The 19,039-nt window shown below is 38.9% G+C and overlaps 1 protein-coding gene and 1 non-coding gene across 3 annotated transcripts in view; one reads left to right on the top strand and one right to left on the bottom strand.

The window, feature by feature from the left end:
• LOC105892721 (pro-neuregulin-3, membrane-bound isoform) overlaps nt 1-5,585 on the top strand; it is a 56,164-nt gene extending 50,579 nt beyond the window's left edge. For both annotated transcript variants that reach the window (XM_012819028.3, XM_031578802.2), the window contains exon 9: nt 3,652-5,585. In XM_012819028.3, the coding sequence (XP_012674482.2) occupies nt 3,652-4,219 (568 nt within the window). In that variant the 3' untranslated portion in view covers nt 4,220-5,585. The remainder of the gene's footprint in view (nt 1-3,651) is intronic.
• A 4,182-nt stretch (nt 5,586-9,767) lies between these two features.
• On the bottom strand, nt 9,768-19,016 carry LOC105892736. Its single transcript, XR_004164939.2, has 2 exons — nt 17,551-19,016; nt 9,768-10,767 (listed from the first exon to the last, which is right to left on the bottom strand). It is a non-coding gene; the product is annotated as an uncharacterized LOC105892736 (transcript).
• Between the last annotated feature and the right edge of the window lie 23 nt (nt 19,017-19,039).

A 19,039-nucleotide genomic window follows, 5' to 3' on the forward strand; every position in this document is an offset into this window, starting at 1 on the left:
CTACTTATAAATGAATAGGCTATTTGACGTAAGGGATAACAGCTGCTTATATGAAATTAGACGGAGATGAGGCGGAGACTAAGGACTCATTTGATTCATGTTGTATAACAGGACACCATGAAGGCCATTATCACCCTTAATCCACCTGTACCACAAATGTATTTAGGCATGCCTGTATAGCCCAGAAAGAAAACATTTGGAAGGCAACCTGTTTAATTTGTAGTCCTACTTTCTTTAGTCACAGATAAGGATAATGTTGGGTAGTTTGCTTTGTTGATTTCCGCTGTTGCTAAGCACGAATCCTTTAGCTGGCTAACGTCGGCTGTTTCTGATTCTATTCTTACTAGTTTCTCCGCTTGCTAGTTCTCCAGATGACTGTTTGGCACAGATGTTTTGGAGAAAAATATTTATTTAATGTCAACATTTTTTTTTTTTCAATAATTTTACTTCAATGAAAAGGTAAGATTTATGTGAATATTTTGAGTGAAAGACCAAGAAGATAAACAGCAAAGACATATTTTTTCATAGCCTGTTTTGCTCATATTCACTAGGGGTGCCAATAATTGTGGAGGGCACTGTATGTCATGCAGTTTCTTCAGTCCTGTCCATACCAGGAAACATCTATTCTGTCTGAACATTTGTTTTATTTTGACTGGTCTCTTTCTCGGTTCTATTTGTTTTCTGTGGGTTTGGACGTTGTCAGATCTTATTATCAATGTGTTGATAATTTACTGTAAGGTAGGTGTAGAAACGTAGTATTTAGTATTATGCAATAGTTTTCATGTTATTAAGCATTGCTATATGAATAATTAGTACTAAGGGCATTATCTAGCGGCAAAATACAGTCTAAGGGTATTAAGCTTGATAATTAGGCCTAATAAAGTTAGCCTATAAATTTGTTAGTTAACTAGGCTATAAAAATAAACTTGCTTGAGACAAACAATATTGCAGGCTAACATTACAAATTAAAATAGGGCCTTCTCACAAACACACTGGGTCAGCACCTGCCTATTTAAATGCTATGATTCAGCTCTATTCTACCTCTTCCCAAATGCTAGAGTATTTCAAGGAGTTTAACCTTAAAGATTATATTCTTTTTTTAAAGTCTGGCAGGCTACACTATATGGACAAAGGTATTCGGACGCCTGACCAATACACCAACAGGGACTGTAATGACATTGTATTCAAATAAATATACTTTAATATGGAGTTGGTAGCTTTTGCAGCTATAACAGCTTCCACTCTGCTTGGAAGGTTTCCACAAGATTTGGGAGTGTTTCTGTGGGAATTGGTGCTCATTCATTCTGTAGAGCATTTATGAGGTCAGGCACTGAGGTTGGACGAGAAGGCCTGGCTCGCAATCTCCGTTCCAGTTCATCCCAAAGGTGCTCGATGGGGTTGAGGTCAGGGTTCTGTGCGGGCCAGTCAAGTTCTTCCACACCGAACTGATCAAACCATGTCTTTATAGTCCTTGCTTGGTTCACTTGGGCACAGTCATGTTGGAATAGAGAAGGGCCTTCCCCAAACTGTTGCCACAAAGTTGGAAGCATAGCATTGTCCAAAATATCTTGGTATGCTGAAGCATTGAGATTGCCCTTCACTGGAGATAAGGGGCAGCGTTTTTCAAAATTGTGAATGGTGCATTCAAATGTTCCCAGTCAGAGAACAATATGTTGCCATGCCTATAACCAAAATCCACACTTTGGTGAAAAGTTTAGAGTTTAGACAACCCGGCCGGGCGGAATAGGCCGTTTCCGCCAGACGTTTTTGCATTAAAATTGGGCCCTGGATGTTTTAACAGTCTTTTGTTTTGATAAAAAATGTAACGTTTATACATGCTATCAGTAGGGAGGGTAACACTTGGTTACCACTGAAAACAGTAGGTTACGCATTGAAGATCCATCCAACAGACAAAAATGCGCCGTGTGAGCATTAACTGGTGGTAGAAAGCCACCAGGTAGTAACCAGTTCTAGTAGAAAATGTACCATTTCGACAGTGTTTTATTGTGTTATCATCATGTAATATTTCTTTTATATAATTTTCTCACGATCTATCACATGCATAGCAAGTGCAAGTAGTATCTGTCTACAGCAATGATTCTGTGTGCCTACAATTTAAAAAGAATTTGTAAAGGTAACGTGTCGGGGAAAGCCATATAATTCTATGGGGGAAAGAGTAGCAATTTAGCCACATATCAATTCCCAGTAATGGTATTCATTGAACACGTTCATTTTTATGAGAACGATGAACTGAACGCAACTTCATGACAAATAATGAATTTGAACGGTGAACACGTTCATATTATCTGAGGTCCAGCGCCACTGAGGTCTAGCTAAAACATTACGGAATGTTTTCCTTCTGCTGAGGAAAGACGCTGTCTAAATCGAATGCTTGTACCATGTCGTTGCTTAGTAGGCTACCTGTTAAAAAGGCCATAGTAATTATTTGTTAAATTGCCCAGACAGACCATGTTTCGGTAAATGACCATATTTGGTAATTGCGTTGGTCATGTGACTCCACTTCTCACGGTGCAATGTTTTGATATCGCTCCATGGCATATTTAGATGGAGTAGCAGTTAACTTCGGGCATATTTTCACATAATTGAACGTTGCACTTTGTTGAAGTTGTGTGCGTCCATGTATACGTGAGTTTGACTTTGTAGCCTACCTTGTCATTATGTGTTTGTTATAGTTTAGCTTTCTCATCATTGTTACGAGCACTGTCACTTAATTGATCTAGCATGATGCACTGCGTGGACTCGCTTAGCATAAGCTGCTAATGTACAAATACGAGTGTTACAGGGTTTACATATGCTAACTTTTGAGCGGCCTTTCATTTAGTGTACATGCCCTTGTTGATCTGAGATTAAGCCAGTAGCATATCATTGCTGAAGAGCAAGTTATTATTATTAGTTCCCTGTATAATTCATTATTTAAATGGTACTACATACTAATTAAAAAAAAAATGAAAATGAACTGAACTATGAACTAGTTCAGAATTTAAATGGTGAACTATGAACGTGAACGATTCATGTTTACTTGTATGAACTGAACTTTGAACTAGTTCATGAGAGGTGTGAACGTGCACAACACTGAATGGTAATATCATATAGTTGTGCTGTCAGGTGCAATACTAATGAGAAATGAGATCCCAGTGTTTTATCTAAGTCTAGAGACTGGCTGATACATGGACATGCTGGCTGATACGTACATTTGGTCAGCCGTCTTTTGGGGGGAAAACCTGCATTAAAATAAATCTCTAAAGTGACTCGTGATCTTGTTGATGAGTATATATTGTGTAGTATGTGACTGCTACGGTGAAAAAAACAATACCGACATTATAGGAAAATGGTGAAGTTATTTAATAATAACATTGACCAAATTGTGAATTTTGGAAGCAAAATATTTTCTGCCACCAGCCCCCTGTGACGTGGATTGTGCCAACACACAGAGTTACCTTTGCCATTGTTTTGTGCTGAGACAGCTGTAGGATGGTGATATCAAGCAGGTGCAGTATAATGGGGGAGTGCTGTACTTGGTTGTCTCTGTCCACATCTCATGTTTTTGTGCTTGTCCCTTGTCTGTGTGCATCCCTGACTATATTGTCACTTTTTTTTACTCTCACTGTTTTTTTCTCTGGTTTCTTTTAGGCATATAGGAAGGCCTAGAAGTTACCAAAGACAGAATTCTCTTCTCAGCGTGAAGTCGGGTGGTGGAAGTAAGACAGATGCACAGTCATGCCAGCTGGACCGAAGCCCCTGCATGCTCAAGGACTCGTCACCTACCATCCTGTCCTCACATCTCTTCTACACCAGCACCGTTCCCATCATTCCCTCTGTGCTCAAACATGAGGATGACACCTCTTGTATGCAAAGCAGCAACACGGATACAGTCAGAATCAGCTTCACACCACAAGAGGGCACAATCACAGTAGTCAAGGAACAGCAGCACCCTCCCCCGTCCTTCAGCACATACCCGGGCAAACAGACCCAGATGGCACTACTGCTAGATGAAGCTCAAGAACAGCTCCAAGCGTTAGTCCACGCTCACAGGAAAGACAGCAGTGGTGATACGGCCACCTCATGGGCCAGAGAAACGGTCTGCATCCTGCTGGGCAATGGAACAAGCTCAGGGGGGTTGGCCTCAAATGGACCTACTGAGACCCAGCTATTGAGCTCTAGAGATACAAACAAAGACTTCTGTCAATATTGCAAATGAAATGTGGCAGTTAAGGACCTACTGATAATCACTTGTGTCTTTAAAAGTCTACATAAGGACCTGTGTGAAAATATGTTTTTCAATAATTATATAAAAATGGAATCATAAATGCATATGTATAAATATGGGAGGCAGTCTGAAATGATAAAAAAAATATTTATTCTTTATTTGCATTTATATAATGAAAACAAATAGTCTGTCATGACCATGGTGTTTTAACTGTAAAAATATATATGAATATATACAAATATATGAATATGTGAAATTGAAAAGGTACCAGGGGGATATTGAAATATTGTAAAGTTGCTGTACTTTTTGTGTCAACCACACCAGGCTCAGTAGTAAAGCTCAAAAAAAAGAAAAACAATTAAAGAATACAAATTTTCCTCCACTACCTTTTTATGGTCTATTCCAGTCTTTTGTCACCCTCTGTCCACCATTCTCGCCCTGCCCAGCCAAGGAATATGCACCCCAATGTGCTGGTTTTAGACTAGTGTGTTGACATGTGGACAAGAACACCGGCTCAATGTATGGAACAGACCTTCAATTTGTGGAATAGTTGGCCAGACCAGTATTCAAGGTTTTTTGCCTCCATCTGTTTAGTATGCTTTGAAGTGGTTTGGGGGTGTTTATCTCCCTCAAGCACACAGAGACACACTTCTAGAGATGCAGAGCGCCTAGGCAACACAATGACAGGCATCCGTGTCAGTGTTCGGGTGGACTAGTGAGGAGAAAGATAGCTTTGCCACTTTATCTACACTAACAACCACATACCCAAGCACATCAACATTCATTTTGAAACAGAAAACTGAGAGTTTTAATGAGGTTTGTCAGGCAACCCAGACATTGTTTAATAAGATACAGCCAGTCAACATGTCAACATGTCCTGTGATGACCATGATGCTTGGAGGTGCTCTCCTTGGATTGAATAAATCATGTTTTGGATAACAATGGATTGCAACATTTTCATATTATCTGGGCATGGTGGACATTTGGCAGTTAAAAAAAGTTCACATTTGTTAAAATTGATCAATTTGTTGAAATGTTTCAGGTCAGCTCATGACCTAGTTTGAAAAAATTGAAAGCCATGGATATTTCCAACCCGTAGCAGAACACTGTGTTGTGATTTATTGTATTCTCTATTCTCCAACTTTTTGAAACTGTTGCCTGAAACAAAGAGATAACAGCTGTTCTGATTGTTTTAGCTAATTAAAACATTAGAAACTTTCATATATGTATCAACATTCCTTCATATCCCATTTGCAGTATTTCATATTGTGTGTATACCATTATGACTGTTTTCATTTAAGGTTATGGAGGTTAGTGTATAAGATGTTTAATAAAACTTTAATGTTTACAAGATGTATAGAGCCTCTGGTTTCAAAAATGCTTAAAAGTCTTTGACGCATGTTTTTCCCCCCAATTTTTATACTTACATATTTCTGCAATAAAACATTATAGACATCTGTATTAGGGTGAGTCAGGGAGAGGTCTTTCTTTTCTCTCTGTATGTCAGGGATTTCTGTGATGAACATCAGGCAGATGATCTAGCTTCCAAACAAAAACAGCTTAGTCACTGCAGGATATAGGAACAATGCAAGATGTGTGAATTAGAAGAAAAACTAGTTATATGCAAATGTTTGGGCACCCCTGTGGAAATGATTTTGTTGAAAGTAAAAAGAAGTAGATCCAGCAGAACCCATACAGCAAACAGACATTCATTACTAATGCAGTGTTTCTTTTGGTTTCCATGTGTGAAGGCGTGGGCACCCTGCTGAAGCACAACTAAGTCACATGGATCACACCTTGCCAAATGTTTTCTTGTGGTCTCTACTCTTTACTTATTTTCACCCACTTCTTCCTGACAGATCACTTCAGGTTCTGAGATCCTATTGGGCTGCCTTGCATAATTTACCCACATATTTTCAATTACATATATTTACCACCACATTTTCAATGACATGTATTTGGGGACTGTGGGGGATTGCAGAAGCTACATCTTACATTTGGCGAAGTGGTTTGTGGTGTATTTTGAGGAATGTTCTTTATCGTTGTCCCTCTTTTAAACTGAATCAGTTCTTTCCTCCGTGGCTTTCTTCACTGTGATCTTGACAGTGGTTATGTCCTTTTTCTTGTCTCCTCTCTTCTCAGCTGTAACCCACTGTGTGTACACAACCTTTGCCATAGCGTCAAAACAGGAGACCTAAATAAACTTGCCTTTGCATGACTCACATTCATCATACATGCACATCTTGCTCTAGCAACACATTAAATCAAGTAGTTCCATTGGTCAGATGTTTCATGATCCAGACCATGCAGCCTCTCAATGACAAAAGCAACATTTTCATTGACCTTGCATTGGTTGGCTTCAGAGGGTGGTATGCATTGCAGAGAACCAGCATATTGTTGTGCATATTGTTCATGCTGTCAACCAAAACCAACCTGCATTTTCTCATTTTTTTCCCACCCAGACCTTTGAAATTAGTTGCTTTTATTTCTCTTTCTTGGTGGTGGTTGGACGTATATATCAGCAATCTATATTTCATGACAGTACTTATTGTTTCTGGAGAGATACTTCCCAAGCTCCCTTTGCCTGAAACAATAATTAATAAATTGCAGGTAGACTTAAGAATGACAGTGGGCCCCATATACATGCTGAAGCTGTTGTTTGCTAGGTGTGTGTATACATGTGTGTGTGTTGCTTGATATCACAGTGACATCTTCACTGCCAATTCATCATCATCATCATCATCATCATCATCATAATTCATTAAACTTCACCTCTCTCTTTGACCTCATGATGTTTTCCATCAAAGTTAAGGTAAAGTGGTTAGGAAAAGACGATAGGACTATCTAACTGCAGCCATTGGACTTTTGGAGGGAGTTAGCAACTAGATCAGCCGAGCGGTAGTATGGCAACGCAAAGCAAGTTTATTTTAACAGCACAATTCATACACATTGGTAATTCAAAGTGCTTTACAAGTGAGCAGAAAAAAGAACATAAGAAAATAAGAGATTAAAACAGTAAAGTGCATTTTAAAAGAACAAAAGATTAAAAACAAAGCTAAGAACATAGAAAAGATGAATAAATACAATTATTTTAAACCCGCTACAGTTGGAGTACATTTGATGTCTTTAGGAAGTTGGTTTCAGAGCTGAGCAGCATTGCAGCTAAAGGTTTCTTCAGCGTGTTTAATTGCTCCAGTGATCTGAGGGGTCTAGCAGGTGTGTGCTGCTGAAACATCTGAGAGATCACTTGGTCCTGTCCCATGTAGTGACTTACAAACAAGCAGCAGTGCTTTAAAGTCAATTCTGTGACTTACTGGAAGCCAGTGTAAAGATTTAAGTATTGTAGTAATGTGGTCAATTATTTTGATCATATAAGAACTCTAGCAGCTGCATTTTGTACAGGTGAAGCTGTTTGATAGTCTTCTTAATCAACGCTGCTAGAGATATAGGCATGTTTTGACATAAGGCCTCTAAGTTTCGCTATGTTTTTGAGACGGTAAAAAGCTGACTTAGTTTTAACATTGACGTGAAAGCACTGAAATCGCAATCACTTAAGAAACCAAGGTTTTTAAACAATGTCCTTCATTTTAAGACCTTTTGTGTAGGATGAGTAGCAATCCTAAATCCCTCCTCATTTTTCCCAAATATAATTCTTTCAGTTTGGTCCTTTTTCAGCTGAAGGAAATGTTGAGAATTTGGTCAGAGCATTGACAGAGATTCCAGGGGACCATAGTCATTAGGTGAGTGGTCTGGGTGTCATCAGCACAGACATTTTAATCTTTAATAATTTGTCCAAGCGGGAGCAAATAAAGGTTGAATTATGAAGGACCTCAGATCGACCCCCGTCCGAGAATTAACACTGTTACGATAGTTGATTAAAAACTGCCTTTTCAATGATTTAGCAAATGGTACAAATGGTAGATTGGATATGGGCCGGTAATTGTTTAGTATGGAAGCACCTAGATTATTCTTTTAAAGTCTTCTTTTAGAATGTGGGGTGCAGCCTGTTGGGTTAGTTATAAGTTGAAAGAGTTACAGGCTTGTGAATTCAACTAAGCTCCGTGGCAGGTGTATGTTGGATTCCCCCAGATATATTAGCCATTACATATGCACTAACAGAAATAATAACTAGATACTGTAACCATTACATATGCACCAACAGAAAGAATTAAAAAAAACAAAGCAGCTGCAATAAAGTGTTAAATATTTATATCCATTAATTTTGCCAGCAGTATGTGATTTACAATGTGTTGTACAGGTGGTATTCTTCCTGCCTGGCCTTTTGGTCTGCTGGAACTATGTTCTATAACATGCTGATTGCTTGGTCCACCTCTGCGCTCCTTATCAGCTGGACCTCTTTCCAACTATATATCTGACGTAGTGGAGACACCAAGAATTAGGGTGGTGGGCTGAGCTACTGCTTGTTGGTGCCGATCTTACTGGTGTTGTTTCGATCACTGTCAACTTTCTGTCTTTTCCCTGGCAAATTGCTCTTCCGAGTATCGGAGGCACTCAAATATATCATGCAGTCTTAGAGGATAAGGGTTTTCCATACGACTACGAGCACTCATGTGGTTTAAGGACAGGCAACAGTGCTGTAATAATACCTGGGGTTTACAGGTCTAGCTACATTTGAGTTTACTGGTGTAATACTGACATATTAGAATTTTTTTTTTGTCTGGTACCTTGGTTTTACCATCAGTCAGCACTCACATTCCATTTTTGTAAGGACGATGAACAGATGCTCCATTGGCTGTGATGATAGCCTGTCCGTCCTCTTTCTCCATGTCTGGGAGAACTGTTGTGCTGACGTCAAGGGATGCCTCTTGTTATTCATCCCTCTTCAAAAAAATACCATTGATCTTTGATTCCAAAATGTTAATCTTCTGTAGTAGCTCAGTGCAATTTCCATCATTTCTTCATGTGATGGAAAGCACTTTGTTTTGGTCCAGCTTCAGGGTGACTTTCCATTCACTTTTTTAATGAATCCCTTAAGTTCAATATCAATATGTGTCCGTTTCACTAGCCTTTAACTAAGCACAAGACAATGACAATACAAGAATCCAGAAAGAATGGAAATGAAAAAAAGGGAATGGAAGCAGGAGCCGTGAAAAAAAGCATTAAAGTAAAAGTGATAGGAGACTTTCTTCAGTCTCGGTGTGAGCGACTGGGGCCCATCGGTTGATTGATCAATTGGACAAGGACAACCCAACCTTAAAGCTAGAAATCAGTTCTGTCTAGTGCTGTGATAACTCAACTGAAAATTAAACCATTATTTTATACTTTCTCTAGCTGATTGTATCAAATCAACAAAACACAAGACTGATCTAAATATAGCCACCTAAAAAGCGTTCCTACAATGTAAGTCTGCTGTTCTGAGAATTAGGACCCACTGAATGAGAAATTACTTTAATTACACCTTTTTTCTAGCAAGTTCCTCTTTGGAATATATGATAGTCTGTTCATATGATGCCCTCCCAGCTGGCACAATAGATATGTCTACGAGGTGAACTAAAAAATGTATCATTCATCCCTGTAATTAGAAAACAGGAGAGCAAACTTTATTTTTTTTTTCATTTGTAAAACTCTTGTAAAATGTCAAAGGTATAAAAGCTCAGTCCCTAATATGTTTTTTTAAAGGCACATGGTAATACAGAAGTACAAAATGGTCACTTCCACAATTATTGGAACCCCTCGTAAAGTTGAGCAAGATATGGTTTTATTCAATTGAATTTTTTCTTGATGAAGGATTTTTCTCAACTTTCAACAGTCAGAATCACCAAAAAGGTGACATTTGTATTGCCCTTTCACTCATCTTTACCAGGGTTGCCATTAGTGGTGGAGGAAACAGTATGTGGATTTACAGCAGGACAGATGTAACCAGTTCAAAGTCATATTTCACTGTCTAAAGTTATGCTATGCCTTGCAAAGCTACAGTTGATACAAAAAATGTTGGGGAAAAAATCTTAGCTTCCATAGTTTTAATTAATTAAGGAGGCTTGTAAACTTATGTTTAGGTTGCCTGAACATCCAAAAATAGAGAATATTCAAACTGTTTTGTGATTTTGCCTTAAAATAAGGCAAAATACTGGACTGAAATTTGACTGAAAAAATATGTAAAGGTGTTTTCACAAAAATAACAGACAATTATGTACACAGTTCAAAGTGAAAGTCTGTGAATGGAATCCTTGGTGTCAGCAAGTCTCATTTGTAAAAGAATCTAAAAACCCAACATGATGTAAAAAATATGAATGCATGGTAACACCGAAGCCAGACAAAAGCCAGACAACTCCTTGGTGGTGCCTTCATCCCTCTTCTACATTCATGAAAAGGGCACATATTGAAATTGTCAAGATGAGGGTATTTGAGGCAAGCCTTGCCCAGTCCCATGGCCTTAATGTTGTCCTCCTCATCCACTTGAGAGACCTCAGTAAGAGCTCAACTTGACCTCTCATCCACGAGAGACCTCAGTGCTCAGAGCTCAACTTGACCTTCTCAATGTCTCCAATCAAAGTCCGTGACAGGTATATGCCCACCATCTGATATGGAAAAAAGAAAAACAAAGAGACATTTAGAAACTTACAACACAAGAAATATGAATGAAAAGTATGTAAAGATATGACATTCCATACCTCTAACTCAAATAATAAACATACAATAAACTGCTTTTCCAACAGCAAGTGGTAAAGGTAACAGCTGTTTATTGTTAAATACAGTCCTCTCACCCTCAAACTCTAGATGCCATAACTGAATCAACAACACAGCTTTTATAGGTTAAGTCCTCTGTATTACTACCAAAGAACTCTGCAAGCCCTCCAGCACCGACGACACGACTGTTTTTATTTGTGTGTTTTACAAAACATAATTAGCCATGTAACTTCTTCTCATTTAGTTTTAACTCCATTTACTGTTCCAGTTAACAGAACTACCTCGCTTACATATTGCTACTTAAGCATTGGCCAACACTAATTAAAACACATTTGACATATTGATATTTATATGAGATTAACCCTTAGAAGTCGGCAGCATTGACATATTGATATTTATATGAGATTAACCCTTAGAAGTCGGCAGCATTGACATATCGATATTTATATGAGATTAACCCTTAGAAGTTGGCAGCATTGACATATCGATATTTATATGAGATTAACCCTTAGAAGTCGGCAGCATTGACATATTGATATTTATATGAGATTAACCCTTAGAAGTTGGCAGCATTAACAGTGATGCCAATAAAAAGCCCTGGTAGGACAGGGAAGGACCCGACTGTAACACGAGCCGCTTATATTGAACAAGGCTAAATTATGTCTGCCCCGCTACTCGATCCACTACTTTTTCCAAAAAGTACGGATTTTCAGATTAACGTAACATTGATTTGTGCATTCTTTGTGCATTCTTTGCTATCATGTTCTCCGTCACATGATAGCTACGCCTACCTGGAGCAGTCATTAGATCCCTTGGTCAAACACATGCAGCACAAACGGTAAACATTTCCTTTAAAACCGACAAAGATATTAGGCTGTGTTTTGTCTCCAGGTATCCTGTAGGGAGATTATGAAATAGTTGTACGTTTGCCAACAGTGCATGTGACAATGTCAGCAATATTTGATTGGGCTACCCATCAATAGGTCCTGTGTCAACACTGGGCTACCCATCAATAGGTCCTGTGTCAACACTGGGCTACTCATCAATAGGTCCTGTGTCAATCATCTCCGTCATCTTTGCCTACATTTTCCCCCAAATACTTTGCTTTTCTCACATGGTCTCAATCTCCACTCATGCAGTTGTCAGGGATAAGCCCGAGTTGCATCTTCTCACAATTAGATTGATTAAGCCAATAATGTTTTATTGCTCATCCGTGATGATGACGAGTCTGCATATAGGCGGGAAGTTGAACAGCTGGCCCTGTGGTGCGGTCGCAACAACCTAGAGCTGAACACGCTCAAAACCGTGGAGATGACAGTGGACTTCCCCTCACCATACTCAACAGCACTCAGTTGGCTCAGGAAGTACAACCTGCCTCAGGAGCTGCTGATCCAATTCTACAGTGCTGTCATCGAGTCTGTTCTCTGCACTTCCATAACTGTCTGGTTTGGATCGGCCACCAAACTGGATAGGAATATACTCCAACCTGCCCACCATCCAAGACCTGTACACCTCCAGAGTCAGGAAACGGGCAGGAAAAATCACTGTAGACACCTCACACCCTGGACACAACCTATTCCAACTCTAAAGGCCTTTGTTGGATTTGCTGGATAAAGATTCCCATTTGGATTTGTGGAATCCCTGCTCGACCACTTCTTGGATTTTTCTCTGGATTTCAGGACATTTACTTTAAAAAAAATCTTGAACTGTGGACTCTGACCCCCTCTGTTGGACAGTATAAACTCAGAGTTTGGGCTGGTCATGGACTAAAATGACTGGGGTTTCCTGGTCCATTCCTTTCAACATTTTCACCATACACACACCTTCTACATGCATTTGCATACACACTAGGTTAAGGACTAGCATGTAACATTTCAATTGTAACCCCTAGATGTGAGTATCCATTTTCACAAGTAAAGTGCCTTAATCTAGCCCTGGTCTCATGGGGTCTACTCATTACCCGAGGAGGAAGGGTTTGGGTAGGAATTCTGAATTTCTAATTTGCATATACTATATTTTCACTATACTGATGAAAGAGTTAAGAATGTTGGATAGTAGTTTTATCCGTTTTGTTCTGTATGTGTTCATTTTGCAATTAAAGATTGGAATTATGGCTGTATACCATTAGCTTTCACTATGGTGATGAGGCGGAAATATTGGTGCCTAAAAATGGCAGGACAGTAATCACCTTTGGATGGCTTATATTACACTAAATTGTTCATTGTATATATCTATTTATGTTAAATTGTTGTCATCCATATTCATCGTACTTATATCTTATCATGTCTCCTACCTCATTTATAACTTTATAACCTCTACTGCCACCTTCACCTGTACTTCACCTGCACTTTACATATATCTATATCACATCTGCACTAATCACCTTTATTGCTGCTCATGTTCTTACTGCTCATACCACTTATATCTTATGTCATACTGTATATACCATATTTATCTATATTTATATTACCATTTGCACATACTCTGCACTCTTCTACTTTGCACTTCTGGTTGGATGCTAACTGCATTTCATTGCCTCAGTACCTGTACTCTGGGCAATGACAATAAAGTTGAATCTAATCTAATCTAATATGGACAGCATATCAACGCTTTAAACAATTGATCCACAGACTCATTGACCTTTAGTTAAATAAAATGACCAGGATGAACCCAGCCGATGTTGAAGTCTGTCTATTATTAGAGGAAAGCTGGAAGATATACATTACACATAATAACAATTTAAGAGAACTTGGTGAAAATCTAAGATATGGAGTACAAGTTCACATTGAGTGCCACAGAACAGGTAGCTGAGCTTAGGGAACAAATTCACCCCTGCAGCAAACAAATATAAAAACATAACAAATTCTTCAAATGTTTACAGTATGCACTTCAAAATAGAAAACAAACAAACAGTAATTATGGCATGTGCAAAGTTTAAGAACATAACATTAACATGCTAGGCCTTTTTGACTCATTAAGACTTGTAAGGCATTGTAATTCTGAATGGTCAGCTCATGACAGTTCCAAAGGCTGATCAATTATCTGACCCTTTAAATGTTGTGGTAACATTCAATGCACATGTGCTCTTCTAAGCAACTGGCCGACGATCAGAATGCTCACAAAGCAGCGGAATGTTAGTAAGAAATGGTTGTTTAGGGTAACTGCGAAAGTCAAGAGATCTTGAGAAGCAAGAACATTTTCAGATAAAACTACAGTGTCTGTTGGAGAGAAAGGCACACCAAACCCCTATCATTACATTTAATTACATTTTATTTCTATAGCGCAAATAACAATTCAAATTGTTTCTAGAGCAAGCTCTAAGGCGATTGGTGTTTCCCTTTTAACAGGAAGAAACCTTGAGCAGAACCTTGGCCCAAAGGGGGGACCCATCTACTTGGGGATAGAGAGATACAGATAGAAAAAGGAGGGAGTGGAGCAGTAGGGAAGGGAGGTGAGAAGGGGAAGAATCAGTAGCAAGCAGATGGATTCATACACTTACCAGAGTATAAAACAAACATGGACAATGAAAACAACAGTCTTACAATTGCATTCCAATCCCTGATGGACGGATTTTCCCAAAATGCCTACACATTACTGCAACCACATCATTGATCCTGAATTAATGCTTAGACATTGACCATCTAATATCTCTAATACTAATACTATCCTATCAGATCATCACTTAATTACTCGCCTAAGTTATACAAAATTATTCTTCCTTGATTGAAGAAAAAATGAATAAAAACAACCCAAGGTTTCCCTTCAACACCATTTCTAAACTAACAAAAACCACAATGTAGTTGTAATGCCTAAGTTATACAAAATTATTCTTCCTTGATTGAAGAAAAAATGAATAAAAACAACCCAAGGTTTCCCTTCAACACCATTTCTAAACTAACAAAAACCACAATGTAGTTGTAATGCCTAAGTTATACAAAATTATTCTTCCTTGATTGAAGAAAAAATGAATAAAAACAACCCAAGGTTTTCCTTCAACGCCATTTCTAAACTAACAAAAACTACAAATGTAGTGGAACACTGTTCTTATAACCTGTAGCAGTATCTATTTTATGACCCAATTCACAGTGCCCTCCCTCTCCCCTCTGATGAACCATCACACGGACACTGGTTGACCATTCGAAGTGGTACTTAAGGTAATGAACCGCTCTCACCCTCGGGCAGACAAACGATAACACCACATTGGAGAGAGTTGCCTGGAGACCTGAGAATCATTTCTTTGCACAAAGGATTACTAAAACGACTAGTAAATCACAAGCGCTCAGGTTATCAAGTGAGCTTTCAGCTCGTGAAGAGCGTGTTTGCTAATATTAGTGAATGTTTCATCACACAGTAAGATGCATAGAAGTGGAATGCATAGTGGTGGTCCACGCAGGAAGCCACTGCCGAAGCCAAAGCAGAAGAAAGCCTGTTAAGACTTTAATAAGCGGACGCTCAAATGGAAAAGGATTCAACTGGGACTCCTGATACCATCCAAAATGTATGGTATTGCAAAGTGGAGGAGTATAGATGAGTCTATGAGTAGACAAGACAAGTGGGTAAGTAGGAGTGCTGAAGCGGTGGGGGGATTCAACTTCATTGGGCCTCTCTGCATTAGAGGGTGGATCGGGCCGGATTTTTCTGTCCGAGCCTAGCCCGCGTTCGACAGAGTAGTGCCCGAGCCCGGCCCGAGACCGACAGCCATTCAAATATTTTGTCTGAACCCGACCCGAGCCCGACAAAGTCAATGTCTCAACTAATACTAATGACACATTTACGTACGTTTTTTACGAATAGCCTGCCTTTATTAAACTCGGGCATCAACAGATAAATGCACTTGCTCACTCAAACAAGCGCTGAGAGGGCAAATAAGCATATTTAAATTAAAGTATTCACATTTCAAGAACGGAATGAAATAGCCTACACATTACACACGCCAGGCATCTGCTATGCCCAAATAAAACTCACATTATATGCTACACCAGAGGAGGCAAAACAAACAAGTCTTACCATTGAAGATCTTTTTTTTTCTTGAAAACTTTAGGTGCACGACAACGTTCGTTATAAAACTATCTACATAGTCCAATCATCGAGGTTTAATCCACGTTGTTGTGGAGAAAGAGGATGGCAGCAATCATATTTCATTAAAACTTCACACTTCTTACATTGGACATATCCAACAGCCTCATTATAATCCGCATCGACTACTAAGCAGAAACATCTCCATACAGTAGATTTCCCTTCGTTTAGTATAGTTTAAAACTCTCCAGATGACCGTTTGTTTTTAACTTCCTCCATGATGCCTGTAATCGCGTTTGTCGGCAGAGATAACGCGTTGACCAGAGAATCCGTATTGAAATCAGAAGTGGGTGATTTAAAAGGGCACTAGTGAAACCCAGATGATCCAGAACCCAGGGGAATAAACCCAAAAGGGCACTTGTCACTCTGCTGCTCATTAACTTCCACTGCTTATGGGCACATGCATTCAATTCAAGTTACTAAAGCTTGCCTCAAGAGTGACTAATAGGTCTACTTATGTTTCTTCTCCTCCAAGGGACAACGCCTGACATTAGCATCCTTTCACACAAGGCAATTGCAGTCCAGACTGTTCTCATTTGTGGTTTCTTGATGGTGGAACGAGCTACCAAATGCTATCAGAGCAGGGGCATCCATATCTTCAAGAATCTCTTGAAGACTCATCTCCACCTCTAACATGCATAACACTTACAGGGCTCTTCTTCTACCTGCTCTCTTGGCAGTTTGTCAGAGTGACTAGAATTAGACCTCTGTCTCCTAACTTAACGTAGATTGATCGTTGTTTAGTAGATTGTGAATCGCTTTATGATTAAAGCATCTGCCAAATGAATAGGAAGTATGCAGAGGAACATTTGATTGAAGGATTCCCTAACAGCTGTTAATCATCTTAGTGCATGCAAGAATGTAGCTCAGAAGTGATCTGCAAAAAATAGTGTGTGAAAAATAAAGACTTTCAGCTGTCATGCAATAATAATTTGCAAACTGTGATATCAGTCAAAGGAGTATTACTAGTTCTCCCCTAGTAGGGTACCCAAACGTTTGCACACGCCACAATTACTAAATAACTTAAAGTCGTGACATAAAAAAAGAACAGAGCATTAACATATGAAGAAAGCCTAAATTGTTTAGTGTTTGTTTGCTGCAAGGGTTTCATTTCCTTTCATTTTATTTCAAAAATCAACTAAATCATTTCCATAGTGAGGCCCAAACATCTGCAAACAATTGTACCTCAAATTTGGCATCAGTAATCAAAACAAATTTTAAAGTATATTTTCAAAATCAATGTTTTACATCCCTTAATTGTAGATTAATGATACATTTTACACGTTTCAAATGAAAAAGCCCCTTTTGCTCTTATTTAAGGAGCCAAAATGGCATGGCAAAATCCGCATGGCATTGTGCATACAAAGCTATAGGAGTAATTTTGGAAACCATTACCTCCAGAGAGAAAAAGGGTTTTGTCAAAAAAAGTGAATTACAGAGTTTGTTAAAAAGTGCTTGAATGTGGATTTCTTTTGAATGTGGTTACCGATACACGATTACACAATATGCCGTCATCTGGCATCGTATGGTCTGTGCTCTAGAACATGGGCTCAAGTTCAACAGGAAGATCAAAAATAGATTTAGACAAAGTAGCCCACCTGTAGCAGTGAGATGACCATGAAGACTCCAGCTACGATGTAAATATTCCGTGGTAGCCAGTCCTCCAGAGCCGTCATGCAACCCTTAATGTAGATGGTTTCTGCCCATTTATTCTACAAAAACAAACAAAAAACAAACAAACAGCTATGTTTGCATGTATTCACATTTTTACATGAAACGATTCTTGAAATGAGCCAGTTATAGTGCCCCCTATAGATGATATTTGGAATACATCTAAATAATGTTGTAGTGATCGAGTGTATCAAGTTTCCTAAGTATCAAGTTACATGTATATTGTGCACAGTGTTGGGGAGTAACGGAATACATGTACCGGCATTACGTATTTAGAATACAAAAAACTGTATTCCGTTACAGTTACAATTTAAATAGATGGTATTCAGAATACAGTTACATTGTTGAAATCAATGGATTACATGACGGTACTTCTCTGTTTCACAAGTTTATTCACTCTCTAAATAAATTAAGGCAACTTGATGCATTTCCCAGAATCCCCAACATGAAAACGAATGAAAATTAGCTATTTGCGTGATCAGTAGCTGCTAATGGAGTCGGAAGAGGAGCAGGTGCCAGAGCCGGCACAACAGAGCCAGGGCAGGAATGCTTTTCTATCCTGGAAATTCTAACAGCATTTCATGTTAAAGAAAGAGAAGGGAGAACGTAATATAACTGTGCAGTGCAACCTCTGCTTGACCGCAACCAACCTCCTTTCAGGGTCCAAAGACTCCACCTCCAACCTGAAGAAGCATCTTAAAGTAAGTTTATTTTTTTAATTAGCCAAGGGTAGTCATCTGCTGTAGTTTTACTGGTCACCTTGCTATTTTATAGTTGTATCAGCCAGATGTGCGATTTTACATTCTCCTGCTGATTTAATAGCCCCGGAGCCGTGGAAAGACTCTGATTAGCCCTGTTTGACATGCTAGCTAACGTTGTGTTCGCTTAAACTGCGGTTAGATTTTTGTAGTATGCAGTTCGGGACTACAAACACAAAAATGTATCACATTCAGCCAGTTGGAACAGAAGAACACACCAGAATAGGCCTGTTTAGTAAGCAGGATTTGATGGCCGCATTCCTACACTTATAAAATGCAATTTATTTCAACGGCTCATACAAACACTAAGCGCGGGCATAAAAGGTAGGTTACATCCTTCCTTTCATTCTTTCATAATTAACATTGGCCTCTGCCATTATGTCCGTACAGATAATACTGATAATATATTTTTTTGTGTATGTGACTGATTTTCTGATATTCTATATGTAACATTTCTCCGCTCTCTCCCTTGCAAATGGTGATGGCTGTGATAACATTATTTCTCATCACCAATACCTATAATTACATATACACGTGTAAGGCAGCTTAGCTCTGTCCACACACTTTGTCTCTTTTCTTCCCCTCCTACTCTAGACTATCTCCACTGTGGGATACTGCCACAGTCTTTCCACCCGATCTACCTGCAGAAAACCTCTGC

The sequence above is a fragment of the Clupea harengus genome, chromosome 13 (genome assembly GCF_900700415.2).
Source record: "Clupea harengus chromosome 13, Ch_v2.0.2, whole genome shotgun sequence".
NCBI classification, from domain to species: Eukaryota; Metazoa; Chordata; class Actinopteri; order Clupeiformes; family Clupeidae; genus Clupea; species Clupea harengus.